The sequence below is a fragment of the Cucurbita maxima genome, unplaced genomic scaffold, assembly GCF_002738345.1.
Source record: "Cucurbita maxima cultivar Rimu unplaced genomic scaffold, Cmax_1.0 Cma_Scf00029, whole genome shotgun sequence".
Taxonomy (NCBI): Eukaryota; Viridiplantae; Streptophyta; class Magnoliopsida; order Cucurbitales; family Cucurbitaceae; genus Cucurbita; species Cucurbita maxima.
This window is the reverse complement of record NW_019272045.1, coordinates 593,017-608,592: the sequence shown is the minus strand read 5'-3', so window position 1 is coordinate 608,592 and position 15,576 is coordinate 593,017. Positions and strand designations below refer to the sequence as shown.

The 15,576-nt window shown below is 38.7% G+C and overlaps 2 protein-coding genes and 1 pseudogene across 5 annotated transcripts in view; 1 reads left to right on the top strand and 2 right to left on the bottom strand.

Annotated features, from left to right (window-relative positions):
* LOC111465380 (RNA-binding protein 42-like) overlaps window positions 1–2,053 on the bottom strand; it is a 6,683-nt gene extending 4,630 nt beyond the window's left edge. Inside the window, exons 1-2 of the mRNA XM_023109728.1 lie at window positions 1,733–2,053; window positions 1,400–1,577 (exon numbers count right to left, since the gene is read on the bottom strand). Coding sequence (XP_022965496.1) covers window positions 1,400–1,577; window positions 1,733–1,987 — 433 coding nt within the window. The 5' untranslated portion in view covers window positions 1,988–2,053. The remainder of the gene's footprint in view (window positions 1–1,399; window positions 1,578–1,732) is intronic.
* Window positions 779–1,254, bottom strand: LOC111465382 (annotated as a pseudogene).
* A 2,516-nt stretch (window positions 2,054–4,569) lies between the features above and the next one.
* On the top strand, window positions 4,570–15,469 carry LOC111465378 (putative lysine-specific demethylase JMJ16). 4 transcript variants are annotated; one of them, XM_023109722.1, is made up of 14 exons: window positions 4,570–4,978; window positions 5,121–5,183; window positions 6,513–6,570; window positions 6,678–6,988; window positions 7,098–7,169; window positions 7,494–7,571; window positions 7,679–8,203; window positions 8,365–8,592; window positions 9,422–9,583; window positions 9,783–10,151; window positions 11,565–12,795; window positions 12,909–13,012; window positions 14,392–14,589; window positions 14,776–15,469. In XM_023109722.1, exons 4-14 carry the CDS (start codon window positions 6,686–6,688, stop codon window positions 15,085–15,087), a joined length of 3,582 nt encoding a protein of 1,193 aa, XP_022965490.1. In that variant the 5' UTR covers window positions 4,570–4,978; window positions 5,121–5,183; window positions 6,513–6,570; window positions 6,678–6,685; the 3' UTR covers window positions 15,088–15,469. The 4 variants fall into 4 exon arrangements, with proteins under 4 accessions (XP_022965490.1, XP_022965493.1, XP_022965494.1 ...); XM_023109725.1 differs by having other exon boundaries at window positions 5,121–5,263; XM_023109726.1 differs by lacking the exon at window positions 5,121–5,183 and having other exon boundaries at window positions 4,570–4,720.
* Window positions 15,470–15,576: the final 107 nt, after the last annotated feature.

Below are 15,576 nucleotides of genomic sequence, written 5' to 3'. Positions count from 1 at the left end.
CCCCCCCCCCCCCAATCCACCCCCTTCGAGGCCCAGCGTCCTTGCTGGCACACCGCCTCGTGTCCACCCCCCTTTGGGGCTCAGCCTCCTTGCTAGCACATCGCCCGGTGTCTGGCTCTGATGCCATTTGTGACGGCCCAAGCCCACCGATAACAGATATTGTCCTCTTTGGGTTTTCCCTTTCGGGCTTCCCCTCGAGGTTTTTAAAATGCGTCTGCTAGGGAGAGGTTTCCACACCCTTATACAGGATATTTTGTTCTCCTCCTCAACCGATGTGAGATATCACAAATGGAGCCTCTCAAAACCCATCCTAAAACACTCCACTAAATCCTTCTCAACACTATTAAAGACCAACTTTCTCAAAAAATTAACTATCAAAATGAACGATAAGGGATGAAGAAGATATCCTCTTTTCAAGCCTCTAGCTACAAAAATCTTGTGAATCGGCCTCCCATTGTAGAAATTGAGAAATCAATCGATCTTAAACAACTCCAATCCAATCTCTCCATTTCCATTTGAACCTTTTTTTCTCTAGGGACTTCGTTTGGAAATTCCTAACAACCTGATCGTAGGCTTCCTCAAAATCAATATTGAATACGAGACCTTCTACGACAACCAATGTCAACTAGTCTCTCTAACCTTGTATGTCGCTCACGCTTCAAATCAATGTCTTCAAATTCTTGTTTGAATAGAGCAACATCAAATCAATTCATTCATTTATTTGATACAACACATAGGCCTACTAAAACTTTGCACCAAAGGTAAAAATTCATAACTTTTATGATGTTTTATCCATCAATTGTATTGGGGATAGGATTTACACTTCGCTTGTTTCTACAATAAATCCATTCATGACCATTTGCTCCATTAAGAAATGTGCTTTTTATCTAGATGGAACATTATATCTAGCTCACACACATGCCCAAAATGACAGTCCATGGTTTCCACCAAAAAGCGAATGATTTCCAAAATTCCCAGTTCATTTTCATCACCAATGCTTGACAAAAGGAACCTATTATAACAAAGGAGGCATTTCCAAACAATTTCACCCTCAAGAGCTCGACATTCTTCGAGAGTAAGATGTCCATAAAAATGAGCAAGGCGGGTTTGGCCATGCTTGTTCACCATGAGAATGAATCTAATCCCCATTTTTCTTTTCACCAACTCAATTAATGCATTTCATTTGAAACCTCTACCCCCTTTCTGCTCACACAATTCTTAAGTGGTTGATCCTCATCATCTCAAGTAGACAATGCATGCAAAGTTGATATCAAACATCAAAATCAATTATATGTAACTATTCCTAATAGAAAAAAAAAGAAAAAGAAAAAACAATGCACGCCAAAACAAGCCCAGTAATTACAAATACATTAAATCAAATAAAGTAGACAATCCATACTTTCAGGCCACTCAGTAAGTGTGGGGTCCTCCCAAGATTGACCAGCAGCTTTGCGAGGAATAGCTTTCTTTTTTGTTTCTGCTTTATGCTCGATCTCACTACTTGCAAGCGCAGCTTTAACACTCTCAAGAGCTTCCGGAGTTATCGTTTGGGCATCCCTCTGAAATAGTTGCTGGGCCTGTTTATAAGAAGGAAAATGATAAAATTACACCAAAAATTCATCTAAACAAATCCCTGTCTATCCGAATAACATTTTCCCGCAAACCCTATCCACAAAATAACAAAACCCCAATCCCGCAGCACGAATTCCAATCGCATGCAGATTTTGCTTACCTGCTGGTACTGAGGGAGAGTGTAAGCTGCCGGAGCGGAAGCAGGAGCAGGAGTCGGATATACGGAGGCGACGGGAAGTGGAACTGCTGGAGGAGCCGGAGCAGCGACATATGGAGTGGGATACTGGGGAGCAGGGGCTGCTGGAGCAGACTGCTGGAGATGGAAAGGTAAAGGAAAGTAAGAACCATTTGAATACGTAAATTGGGCACCTGATGAGGAAGAAGCTGCAGAAGGAGCCGAGAAAGGACCCGCCATGGCCAAAGAGCTGTTAGAACTCAAAATTAGCTTCGAAAATTAGGGCTCAGAACTTTCCGATTTTCACCCTTTTTTATATATTCTTCTTCTTTTTTTTAAATATTCATTTCAAATTATTTTTTTATAATTTACAAAATTCATTTACTAAGTAAATAAATAAATAAGTATATATATATATATATATATATATATATATATATATATATAATAAGTTCTTTTTGTGCCTTAATATGTATTTATTTATATTTATATTTATATTTATACATAAAAAGGTTAGCTGGGTGGGCAGGTTTTTAATGGGGTCGGGATGAGGAATATAATTTTGTGTCTGTTCTTTATTGAATTGTTATTCCAACAAGATCGTAGAGACATGTAAAGTAATTAACTCTAACTCGTAGAATATTATCTCTTACTAATAAATGAATGGTACAACGAAGCCGTTGGAGTGTTAGAAGATTGGTCGCTATCCAAATCTTAGTTTTTCTCTCATCCTTTAAGGTTAGTTTCCCAAACGAGTCTTGAATAACTCACTGATTGAAGTACTGGCTGACTTAATGATTAGTAGGGTGAGTTGGGATTTACCCTTATGTGGGCGTTGGCCAAACTAGTCTAGGTCGACGAGAGGCCAACCCTCTTGACCTTTGGCTGATTCCTCGAGGGATTGGTCTATGGGTCCGGGATAAAATACATTATGGTTTAAAGGAATGTGATATTAGGGGTTCGTAAGTTTGGGTTAAATTGAGTTGAGACAGTTTTAGATCTATCATGGTTGTTTGGGGTTGTGAATTTTTTTAACCCAAATAGTTTTTATTAAATAATTATCCGAATCCAACATTCACGGACCGAGTATTAAGTTGACTCTTTTACCCCTAAAAAAAAATTGTATTTACGAAAATGTCTTAATTCCCTTCCACATTTGTTTTTAATTTTTTTTAATAAATTTATGAAGTTTACTCTTTTAACCCTAAAAGAAATTATATTTACGAAAATGTCTCAATTCCCTTCCACAAATTAAGTTTACTCTTTTACCCCTAAAAAATTGTATTTACAAAAATGTCTCAATTCCCTTCCACATTTGTTTTTAATTTTTTTAGTAAATTAAACATAATATTTTTTTAATAAATTTATGAAATTGACTCTTTTAGCCCTAAAAGAAATTGTATTTACGAAAATGTCTCAATTCCCTTCCCCACTTGTTTTTTATTTTTTTTCAATAAATTAAACATAATTTTTTTAATAAATTTATGAAGTTGACTCTTTTACCCCTAAAAGAAATTGTATTTACGAAAATGTTCTAATTCCCTTCCCCACTTGTTTTTAATTTTTTTTTCAATAAATTAAACATAATTTTTTTTAATAAATTTATGAAGTTGACTCTTTTACCCCTAAAAGAAATTATATTTACGAAAATGTTCTAATTCCCTTCCCCACTTGTTTTTAATTTTTTTTTCAATAAATTAAACATAATTTTTTTTAATAAATTTATGAAGTTGACTCTTTTACCCCTAAAAGAAATTGTATTTACGAGAATGTTCTAATTCCCTTCCCCACTTGTTTTTAATTTTTTTTTCAATAAATTAAACATAATTTTTTTAAATAAATTTATAAAGTTGACTCTTTTACCCCTAAAAGAAATTGTATTTACGAAAATGTTCTAATTCCCTTCCCCACTTGTTTTTAATTTTTTTTTCAATAAATTAAACATAATTTTTTTAAATAAATTTATGAAGTTTACTCTTTTACCCCTAAAAGAAATTGTATTTACGAGAATGTTCTAATTCCCTTCCCCACTTGTTTTTAATTTTTTCAATAAATTAAACATAATTTTTTTTAATAAATTTATAAAGTTGACTCTTTTACCCCTAAAAGAAATTGTATTTACGAGAATGTTCTAATTCCCTTCCCCACTTGTTTTTAATTTTTTTTCAATAAATTAAACATAATTTTTTTTAATAAATTTATAAAGTTGACTCTTTTACCCCTAAAAGAAATTGTATTTACGAAAATGTTCTAATTCCCTTCCCCACTTGTTTTTAATTTTTTTTCAATAAATTAAACATAATTTTTTAAATAAATTTATGAAGTTTACTCTTTTACCCCTAAAAAATTGTATTTACGAAAATGTTCCTTTCCACACTTGTTTTTTATTTATAAATTTATTAAGTTGACTCTTTTACCCCTACAAAAACATTCCCTTCCACACTTGTTTTTTTATTTTTTTATTTTTTTCAGTAAATTAAACATAATCTTTTTTTTAATAAATTTATAAAGTGGACTCTTTAAACCCTAAAAAAAATTGTATTTACTAAAATGTTCCCTTCCACACTTGGTTTTTAATTTATAAATTTATAAAGTTGACTCTTTTACCCCTAAAAGAAATTGTATTTACGAAAATGTCCCCTTCCTTTTTCAGTAAATTAAACATAATTTTTAATTTAAAAAAATAAATTTATCCAAAGGCAGCCTTAGAAATCCCTTCCTCCATGATATTTCACTTTCTTCACTAAAATCAAAAGAAATAATCAAAATTAGAATCTGATTATTTTTTTTCATTTTAATTCATCAAATACCCTTTTTGTAGGGCACCAAATTGATGACTAATCCCTAGTCTTCATCTGAAACAAAAAAGCACAACGACGTATTTTTCCCCCCCTTTCGTTCTTTCTTTGTGGGGATTATTACTTTAATTAAACCCAGAAGAAAACCATGGAAAAAGGGCATTTAATCTATTAGGTATATATGGTTTACCCCTTTTGAGTTAGGGTTTTTTCCTACAAGTTTCTGAAATGTCTGGGATTCTGTTTTTTTGTTCATTCAAATCCATTTCAATTCTTGTACTTCATTAATTTTTCTTCCGGATTTACCCTTCTCCACTGTCTTGGTTGCTTAGGGAAGCTACTAATTGTTCTCTTTTATTCATATTCTCTGGAATTTTTGGTGGATTCTTGGTGAATTTTCATGGATTCGATTGTTTAGGGCATACTCTGAAAGGTTAGTCTTGTTTGTCTTGTTAGGGTTAGATCGGATCATTTGGGTTCTGACCCTTTTTTTTCTGATTTGATTTTGAATTTCTAGGGTTTTCTTTTTTGTTCCTGTTCTGGAATTTTTATTGTTTTTAATGGAATTAATAAAGGGGTCTTGCTGGATTCTTCTGGGTTGCATTTTCTGCTTGAGAATTGGAGAACAGTGATGAATGGTACAGAGTTGTTCTTGTTCAAATCCCAGAGAGCTCTGTTAATAATATTTATTGTTTAAAAGAAAGTAGTTTTGGTATTGGTATATTTGCCTTTTGATCGGTTGGAAGATGTGTGGCTTGTTAATTCTTGTTCGTTTTCAATTTTCCAGCCTTGTTTGATTACCAAAATTTAAAAACCTGGTTGTTTTGAACTTTAGGGTTCATTTTTTGGGATGATATTTACATTATTCATGTTAAAGTTGTAAACGGGGCGTGTCGTACTTGTAACGACTCAAGCCCATCTCTAGTCGATATTGTCCTCTTTGAGCTTTTCCCTTTCAGTTTCCCTTGAGGTTTTTAAAACGCGTCTGCTAGGGAGAGGTTTCCACACCCTTATAAAGAATGTTTCGTTTTCTTCCCCAACCGATATGGGATCTCACAATCCACCCCCCTTCGGGACCCAACGTCCTCGTTGACACTCGTTTCGATGTGGGACCCTCCAATCCACCCCCCTGGGTTCAGCCTCCTCGCTGGCACATCGCACGGAGTGTCTGGCTATGGTATCATTTGTAAATGCCTAAGTCCACCGTTAGCAGATATTGTCCTCTTTGGGCTTTCCTTTCGGGCTTCCCCTCAAGGTTTTTAAAACGCGTCTGCTATGAGAGGTTTCCACACCCTTATAAAGAATGTTTCGTTCTCCTCCCTAACTGATGTGGGATCTCACAATCCACCCCCCTTCGGGGCCCAACGTCCTTATTGACACTCGTTTCGGTGTGGGACCCTCCAATCCACTCCCCTTTGGGGTTCAACCTCCTCGCTGGCACATTGCCTGGAGTGTCTGGCTATGGTACCATTTGTAAATGTCCAAGTCCACCGCTAGCAGATATTATCCTCTTTGGGCTTTCCTTTTGGGCTTCCCTCAAGGTTTGGGGTTTAGGGTTTTTAAAATGCGTCTGCTAGAGAGAGGTTTCCATACCCTTATAAAGAATGTTCCGTTCTCCTCCCCAACCGATGTGGGACTCACGATACTTCTTACATTTTTTGCCATGCTTGTCTTGTTTTGACCAGTCATGAAGTTTTATGTTTCTTACAAGAACGTGTCTTCTTACTTTAGTGTAGATGGATCGTCATTTCTTTTAATGCTTCAAATGCTTATTTTGGTTCTTGGCTTTGATTGTTTGAGTCTGAAATGAAGATAAGCTACCATTTTAATAATTATGCAAGTTAGAACTCTTGAATTAATAAAGTTCATAACATATCTTGTGTTTGCCACCGGCCGGCGCTGGGAGTTGGGAAGGCTGAGTTGTTGTTATCATGGAGTTAACTTTGCAATGTTTGGTTGTCTTGCAGATATGGTGGTACTGGATACAGTTTTTCGTACATGTAACATAGTTGCTCTAGTTTCGGGGTAAGCTGTATGTAGCGAAAAAGATGCATTCGAGATTGTTTTGATTGACAAATCTTTGTAAAATGAACACATTGAAGGCTGATATTCCTTCTTTTTTTCCTCCATAGACTGTGATATGGGGACAGAGCTTATACGAGTTTCTGTTGAAGAAGATAGTGATGACTTTCCATCAGTTCCACCAGGTTTCGAGTCATATATATCATTTCCTCTAGGGAAAGTGCACAATCATGAAAAAGCTCACGTCCCTGTTAGTTTGCCGACGACCATCTCCGAGTCACAACCAGTTAAAGTGGAAACTGAGGTAGAAATTGCTGATGTTCCAAAAGTAACAAGGGCCCTCCGACGTAAACCATGTATAAACTATAGACAATTTGAGTACTGTTCCGACGACAAGCTTGATACTAAGCGCGTTGATCAGGTTAGTTTTTGATTGTTCTGTTGTGGTATTCTTCTTTATGTTTTAATTTTTTTTTCCTTTCCGGGATTGCGATTTTTTTGTAAAGCCTTTTCCATGGTTTTGGCTGCAGAATTTTTCTTCAAGGCCGCCTCTTTCGAAGGGAGTCATCCGTGGATGTCCTCAATGTAATAATTGCCAAAAGGTTATCACTCATATCAACCTTCATTTATAACTATTTAATGTATTGAAACATTTTAGTTTGATGAATATTTTTCTTAACTTGCATTTAAGAAATTCAAATCAGTCGCGTCAGACTTCCGAAAGTTCTTAATTTAGCTTGAAACGCGAATCATCAGTCACAGTGTTTTGAGTTCGCAGAATAATGGAAGGGAGGCTAGTAGTTTGAATGATTAAGAATGAACATGATGCGATTCTTTAAATTGAACCGATCAACTAGCCATTTTTGCTGCTCTTTCTATCAATACCTTTTCTTGAGAATGTTTGATTGAGTGTAATCTTGGAACAGGTTGTTGCGAGATGGCGTCCAGAAGAATCCTGCCGGCCGGACCTTGAGGCCGCTCCTGTGTTTTACCCAAATGAAGAGGTGTTTATCAACGCTTCTGGATTTGTGTATTATCACGTTTTGGCCCTCTATTTTGAAGTTTACTGCTGTGAATTTTCTAACATTCAAATTTGTCAAAATTGTGGCAGGAATTTGAAGATACTTTGACATATATAGCAAGCATACGAATAAAAGCAGAACCATACGGGATTTGTCGTATTGTCCCGCCATCTTCTTGGAAACCTCCATGTCCGCTGAAGCAGAAACATATTTGGGAGAATTCTAAATTTGCAACTCGTGTCCAAAGGATCGATAAGCTTCAGAATCGTGATTCAATAAGAAAGAACTTTAGGGTTTGCAATCAAATGAGACGGAAAAGGAGGAGGGTTAATCGTAAGGGGGTTGATGTTACCACCTTAAATGGAAAAAATGACGATGCTGGGTCTCGTGCGGCAGAAAGATTTGGATTTGATCCTGGTACAGATTTTACTTTAGAATCGTTTAAAAAATATGCTGACGACTTTAAGTCTCAGTATTTTAGTAAACCACTCCATGATACCGCTAAGGGATGTAATCCCTCCATGCTGCAAGAGAACGAGCATTGGAAACCGTCTGTGGAAAATATTGAGGGCGAATATTGGCGGATGGTAGAGAAGCCAACGGAAGAGATTGAGGTTTGTATTTGAGTGTCAATATTGGAATTCTTTTTCTGTCGTTCTTTACGTGCTCTGTACAATTTTCTCAAGAAGATTTATTTATTTTTCGTCTATATTTCCACCGCTCTACTGTAATTCATTGATCTAAACTTTTTGTTTTTTTTTTTTCTCCTTGTTAGGTGCTCTATGGGGCTGATTTAGAAACTGGAGAGTTCGGCAGCGGTTTTCCGAAGAGTTGCTGTCAAGAGGGCTATACATCAGATGACGATAAGTATGTAAAATCTGGCTGGAACCTGAATAACTTTCCGAAGCTCCCTGGTTCGGTCCTTAGCTATGAGAGCAGTAATATATCTGGAGTCTTGGTACCATGGCTGTATATTGGGATGTGCTTTTCGTCCTTTTGCTGGGTGAGGTTACTTATTTCTTCATTATGACGTCATTTTTTACTTTTCCTCTGCACGTGTGATTATGGAAGGAATTTTTCATCGTTTATTTCTTTTCGAGTGGAAAGACAGTTTCAATGATGAATGAAATAAAACGAGTCATCCTAGCCCCCGAAAAGTAGATTTCTAAAGACTAGACCTTGTGGGCAAGGTCATTGTGTGCACGTGTAGACTCTAGTTCATATTTTCTTTTCTCGTTTCAACTGGCCATGTCCCTTGCCTATGTTGGGCTTCCGACATTCTTTGTCCGATAGGGAAATGTTGGATTTTATCAACCTCCTTTCTTTGTTGATTGTACTCTAGGAGGAGGGATGTTCGTTGTTGGAGCCCTAGCTTGGCTGCAGGCTTTTCGTGTAGGTCCTTTTTTCTTCGTTTGGTTAACCCTTCTCTCCCTCTCCTCTTAGGGATTCTATCTTTGCCTCATTGTGGAATGTGTAAATCCAGAAGAAGATGAAGTTTTTTGCTTGGCAGGTTCTTCATGAAAGAGTTGAACACCTTGAATAGGGTGTTGACAAAGGTGCGAAGTTGGTTTGGAGTTGTAGTGTGTCATATGATGTTTGGAATCCGTTCTTTTCGAAGTTGGTTCGCTCTTGCTAGGCAGAGGGACTTTAGAGAGATGTTTACCGAGTGATAACTTGGTGTAAACAGTCTAATATCTTTACTTCCTATAGTATACCTTTCTCATTGTAAATTGGGTAGGTGTTATGTAAACATCATGAATATTACATCCCACAAAATTGTTCGGTAGCTGCTTGAATTGGTTGCTCACATGTTTTAAGATGTATATTTGCAGCACGTTGAAGATCACCACCTCTACTCTCTGAATTACTTGCACTGGGGAGATCCCAAAGTATGGTACGGTGTTCCAGGAAACGGTGCCGGTAAATTAGAAGAGGCTATGAGAAAGCATTTACCTGATCTCTTCGACGAACAACCCGATTTACTTCATAAATTGGCAAGTTTCTTCGCTAATTTAAAGTGGTCTTGTTCCTAATAATGTTATCACGGTTTATACGTCCAAGTACATCAAAGAACCTATTTTACTTGAAGTCTTAAATGAACACGAAGGCTGCGAGTTTTTTCAACTTTGATATTTGTCAGTAGTAACGGTCAAAAAATGTCGGCCTAAACTTCGAAGTTTTATTATTGAGCAGGTTACGCAACTTTCTCCGTCCATATTGAAATCTGAGGGTGTACCTGTATATAGGTGTATTCAGAATCCTGGAGAGTTTGTTTTGACCTTCCCTCGTGCATACCATTCGGGATTCAACAGTGGTTTCAATTGTGCTGAGGCAGTTAATGTCGCTCCAGTTGACTGGTTGCCCCACGGTCAAATTGCCGTAGAATTATATCGTGAGCAGGGACGAAGAACTACTATTTCCCACGATAAACTATTGCTCGGTGCAGCGAGGGAAGCTGTGAGAGCACACTGGGAACTTAATTTACAGAAAAGGAACACTTTGGATAACTTAAGATGGAATAATGTTTGTGGAAAAGATGGAGTCTTAGCAAGAGCATTCAAGGTAAATCCTAGCTCTCTCTCTGTCACTTATATTTACTGGTCAGTTAAATCTGAAAAAAGGGTTCTTATTTATTTATCGAAGTTGATGTTAAAAGTAATTTCGATGGGCAAATGTGGTTCGTTTTCCAGGTAAAATAACTATACTTGGCTATTATTGTCTGAATGCATTAGTTTAAAGACTCGTAGCTATATGATACATTGATTGAGAATTCCCCCGTTCAAATGGTCTAATGAACATAAATAAAAGTTTTGAGTTGCGTTGTTTGGCAGACACGAGTGCCAGCAAGGACGCTGGGCCCTGAAGGGGGTGGATTGTGAAATCCCATATCGGTTGGGGTGGAAAACGAAACACCCTTTACAAGGGTGTGGAAACCTCTCCCCAGCAGACGCGTTGTAAAGCCTTGAGGGGAAGCTCGAAAGAGAAAGTCCAAAGAGGACAATATCTATTAGCGGTGGGCTTGGGCTGTAACACGTAGTTATATAATACATTGATTGAGAATTTCCCTATTCGAATGGTCTAATGGACATAAATAAATGTTTTGAGTTGCGTTGTTTGGCATACATGAGTGCCAGCGAGGACGTTGAGCCTTGAAGGGGGGTGGATTGTGAAATCCCACATCGGTTGGGGTGGAGAATGAAACACCCTTTATAAGGGTGTGGAAACCTCTTCCTAGCAGACGCGTTGTAAAGCCTTAAGGGGAAGCTCGAAAGGGAAAGTCTAAAGAGGACAATATCTGCTAGTGGTGGGCTTGGGTCGTAACACGAAGCTATATAATACATTGATTGAGAATTTCCTTGTTCGAATGGTCTAATGGACATAAATAAATGTTTTGAGTTGCGTTGTTTGGCAGACATGAGTGCCAGCGAGGACGTTGAGCCTTGAAGGGGGTGGATTGTGAAATCCCACATCAGTGGGGGTGGAGAACGAAACACCCTTTATAAGGGTGTGGAAACCTCTCCCTAGCAGACACATTGTAAAGCCTTAAGGGGAAGCTCGAAAGGGAAAGTCCAAAGAGGACAATATCTGCTAGCGGTGGGCTTGGGCCGTAACACGTAGCTATATAATACATTGATTGAGAATTTCCCTGTTCGAATGGTCTAATGGACATAAATAAATGTTTTGAGTTGTGTTGTTTGGTAGACGAGTGCCAGCGTCCTTGCTGGGCCTTGAAGGGGGGGATTGTGAAATCCCACATTGGTTGGTGTGGAGAACGAAACACCCTTTATAAGGGTGTGGAAACCCCTTCCTAGCAGACGCGTTTTAAAGCCTTGAGGGAGAGCCTAAAGAGGACAATATCTGTTAGTAGTGGGCTTGGGCAGTAACACGTAACTATATATTACATTGATTGAGAATTTCCCCGTTTGAATGGTCTAATGGACATAAATAAACGTTCTGAGTTGCGTTGTTTGGCAGACACGTGTTGAGCTGGAGTGTGCACGGAGGAACATTCCGTGCAGTTCTTCTCGGGCAATGAAGATGGAAAGCAACTTTGATGCCTCTAATGAGAGAGAATGCAGTTCATGCCTCTTTGACTTGCATCTATCTGCAGTTGGGTGCCGTTGTTCACCAGATAAGTATGTGTGCTTGAATCATGCAAACCAGTTGTGTTCTTGTGCATGGGAAGAGAAATTTTTTCTCTTTCGTTATGATATCAGTGAACTGAACATACTTCTTGAAGCATTGGAAGGAAAACTAAGTGCAATATACAGGTGGGCTAGGCAGGATCTCGGTCTGGCGCTTAGTTCATCGAGGGAGTTGAATTCTCAATCATCAACCAAGTCGTTCGTGAATTCTCGGTTGGAAGATTTCTTGATTCGATCTTCATTATTGCCAACTCTAACTGCTATTGACAGCCCGTCTCACCGTGCCGAAAAGGTATCCGAAGTTACTGCTTCACATCTAGAAGATAAGAAGGTAATTTCTACACTTAATGGATCTGGGAAGGAAGTCGAGCAGAAAAACCTTAAATCTGAAGTGAAAAGCGAAAACCATGAACTCGTTTCAACCAATACAAATGCTCTGAATTTGGTAGAAGCGAAAAATCGAATGCATAAAATGTGTCCTGAAAATGTCATTCTACTAAGTGATGATGAAGGCGATGAGTATAAGAAGAAGATTTCAAATGGTTTAGCTGAAAGTTCAGATCGGTTCGCTGAGGTTGATTCTAAGGCTAGCCTGTGCAACTACAATGAAAATGCAATCTTGCGTACCCCGGTGACCGATGCAACAACCATGGTCGAAAAGGAAGACAGAACATCGAATAGTTGTCAATCGAGCGTTGAACCTTTAAATAATAAACAGTCTCCAAACGTGAACTTATTGGTTAGAAATGCAGCTAATGCCGTTCAGAACAATAGTTTTTCAGAAGCGGGATTAGGTCAAAGTAATATTTTATTTCGAGCTTCAACGGACATTGATTCTCAAAAACCACAAATGTGTGACTCTGGAAAACCGATCGAGGCTAAGCAGGGAAACGTCGGAACAAGTGCTACTTCTTGTGCTAATGTGGACAGATTCTTGAGGCAAAAGGGTCCTCGAATGGCGAAGGTCGTACGGAGGATTAACTGCAATGTCGAGCCTTTAGAATATGGAAATGTGATCTCGGGAAAGTCTTGGTCGAACAGTCGGGCCATTTTTCCAAAAGGTATTGAAATCTCTGTTTTACAGGTTTCATTAGATTTTGAAAGATCAATTGTTACCTCGATGTGTTAACTATGACCCGCTTTCACTCGTTACGTACTTATATTTATTTTGCAGGATTTAAGAGCCGGGTCAAGTATATAAGCGTTTTAGATCCGTCAACTGTATGTTACTATGTTTCTGAAATTCTCGATGTTGGACGGGAAGGACCGCTTTTCATGGTAAATTTTTTAACCTTGATCTTTAGCGTTACTTTCGTCGAACGTCTTACTTTTTACTTTTTTTTTTCTTGTCACTTCTTAAAGTGAAGACTATACGACTTTTGTGTGATTCTATGAATATTTTTGTATTTCTTGTTGCGCCCTCCGTTCTCTCTACATCACCTCACTTCCTTATCCTTTTCTCGATGGCTTCTTCGTTCGATACTTAGCTTGTCAGCTCCTTCTTGAATAATGTCTGCGATACGGTATGACCCTGATTGAAAAAGGAGAGTAGTTCATCGTTCGGAAACAACTCATTGAATATACCTTTTTGTATGATCTTGTATTTTAACTCATTGAATATATCTTCGGACACAAAGAGTGATCGAGGATGCTTCATGGAGAGAAGTTGTGAGATCCCACATCGGATAGGGAGGAGAACGAAGCATTCTTTATAAGGGTGTGGAAACCTCTCCCTAGCAGATGCGTTTTAAAAACCTTGAGGGAAAGCCTCTAGCATATATGGTCCTTTTTGGCCTTTCCTTTTCGAGTTTCTCTTAAGATTTTTAAAACGTGTCTACTTGGGAGAGGTTTCCACACCCTTATAAGGAATGCTTCGTTCTCCTCCCCAATCGATATGGGATCTCACAATCCACCCCCTTTCGGGGCCCAACGTCCTTACTGACACATCGCCTCGTGTCCACCCCCTTCAGGGCTCAGCCTCCTCGCTGGCACATTGCCCTATGTCGGACTCTAATACCATTTGTAACAGTCTAAGCTCAATGCTAGTAGATATTATACTATTTGGGCTTTCCCTCAAGGTTCTTTACAACGCACTACTAGGGAGAGGTTTCCACACCATTATAAAGAATGCTTCGTTATCCTCCTCAATCGATATGAGATCTCACAATCCATTCCCCTCCGAGGCCCAGCGTCCTTGCTGGCACACCGCCTCGTGTCCACCTCCCTTCGGGGCTCAGCCTCCTCGCTAACACATCGCCCAGTGTCTATCTTTAATACCATTTGTAACAGACCAAGCCCACCGCTAGCAGATATTGTCCTCTTTCAGGCTTCTCCTTAAGGTTTTTTAAAACGCGTCTGTTAGGGGGAGATTTCTACACCCTTATAAAGAATGCTTCGTTCTCCTCCCCACGACGTGGGATCTCATAGTTTTAGTAAGAGTTCGCTCCCAGAAATATAGCCATCCCCACCCCCTCATGTCAATCCCACGAGCCCCCATATGTGATCATCTATGCTGTAGTAGCTAATTATTCTCTTTTTCTTGGATAAATCACAACCCACTTTAAGAGAGCATTGTTGCTTGTTTCTTGAGTTCAAGTTTATATTTTGTGATTGTCATTGGATATCTATTATACTTAAATTCTTTAATCTCTTTACAGGTTGTTTTGGAGCATTGTCCAAGTGAGGTATTCGTTCATGTTTCTGCTTGCAGATGTTGGGAGTTGGTTAGAAACCGAGTCAATCACGAAATCGCGAAGCAACATAAGTTGGGTCGAACAAATCTCCCTCCTCTACAGCCTCCCGGGAGCTTAGATGGGCTAGAAATGTTCGGGTTTACCTCACCGGCAATTGTTCAGGTAAATCACTTCTTAAACACGTCCGTTAGTCACTTCGTGATCTCTCTCAAACATTGGTAGTTGCACGGTATCTAGGTGCCTCGTGCACGGGTCACCATTGTTGCAGTGGGCTTGTTCCAAATATTTAATATCGATTCATGGTTGAATAGGCTTCTCATATTGGTGCATTGTTTTGTACTTACGCAGGCCATTGAGGCGATCGATCAAAATCGAGTATGTTGTGAGTATTGGGACTCTCGGCCCTATTCTCGGCCTCATGTACACAATCCACAACTATCTCAGTCGACAGAAATTAGTCGAAACTTGCAAACAACCGAAAGGAATCACGAGGCCAATCCTAGGCCTACTAGAGTCGATATAGTACTTAGGGGATTGTTGAAGAAGGCAAACTCGGAAGAACTAAACTCACTCTATACTCTTTTAAATGATAATAGGTCAACAGTTGATCGAGACGTGCTGACTCTTCTTAACCAAGAGATTCAAAGTCATCGCAGATGATTCATTGTTGGTTCAGTATTTTGATTCGACTAAACTTAGGGGGGCGGCGTTAATCAACTGGTGTAAATACGAGCTGTTGATATCAGTATCGGTATCAGTATCGGTATCAGTATCAGGTTCTTTCTTGTACATGCTTCTTTTAGCCTCGTGATTCTAAGTTCTAACTTCGAGAGGAAAGAACGGGAAGAGAAGTGGGGCGTTCCTCCGAATCAACATTCTAGTTAAAGGTTTAGCGTAGAGAGAGAGAGAGAGAGAACCTTTGGTTTCAAATTCAATAAACCCAATTGGATTTACATCCTTTGGTTCTATCTAATTTGGATTTTGTACATTGAAAACAATAGATTTCATTGAATGTAAGCTGAAATTATAAACTTTGAGTGAATTTTCCTTAGCCTGTGAGCCATTACCTTTGCAAAATAGTTTGATTTGGTTCCTCTTTGAACGTCCCTGGAGAAGTTGAGGCAAGATGTAAAATAGGGAACTGATGCA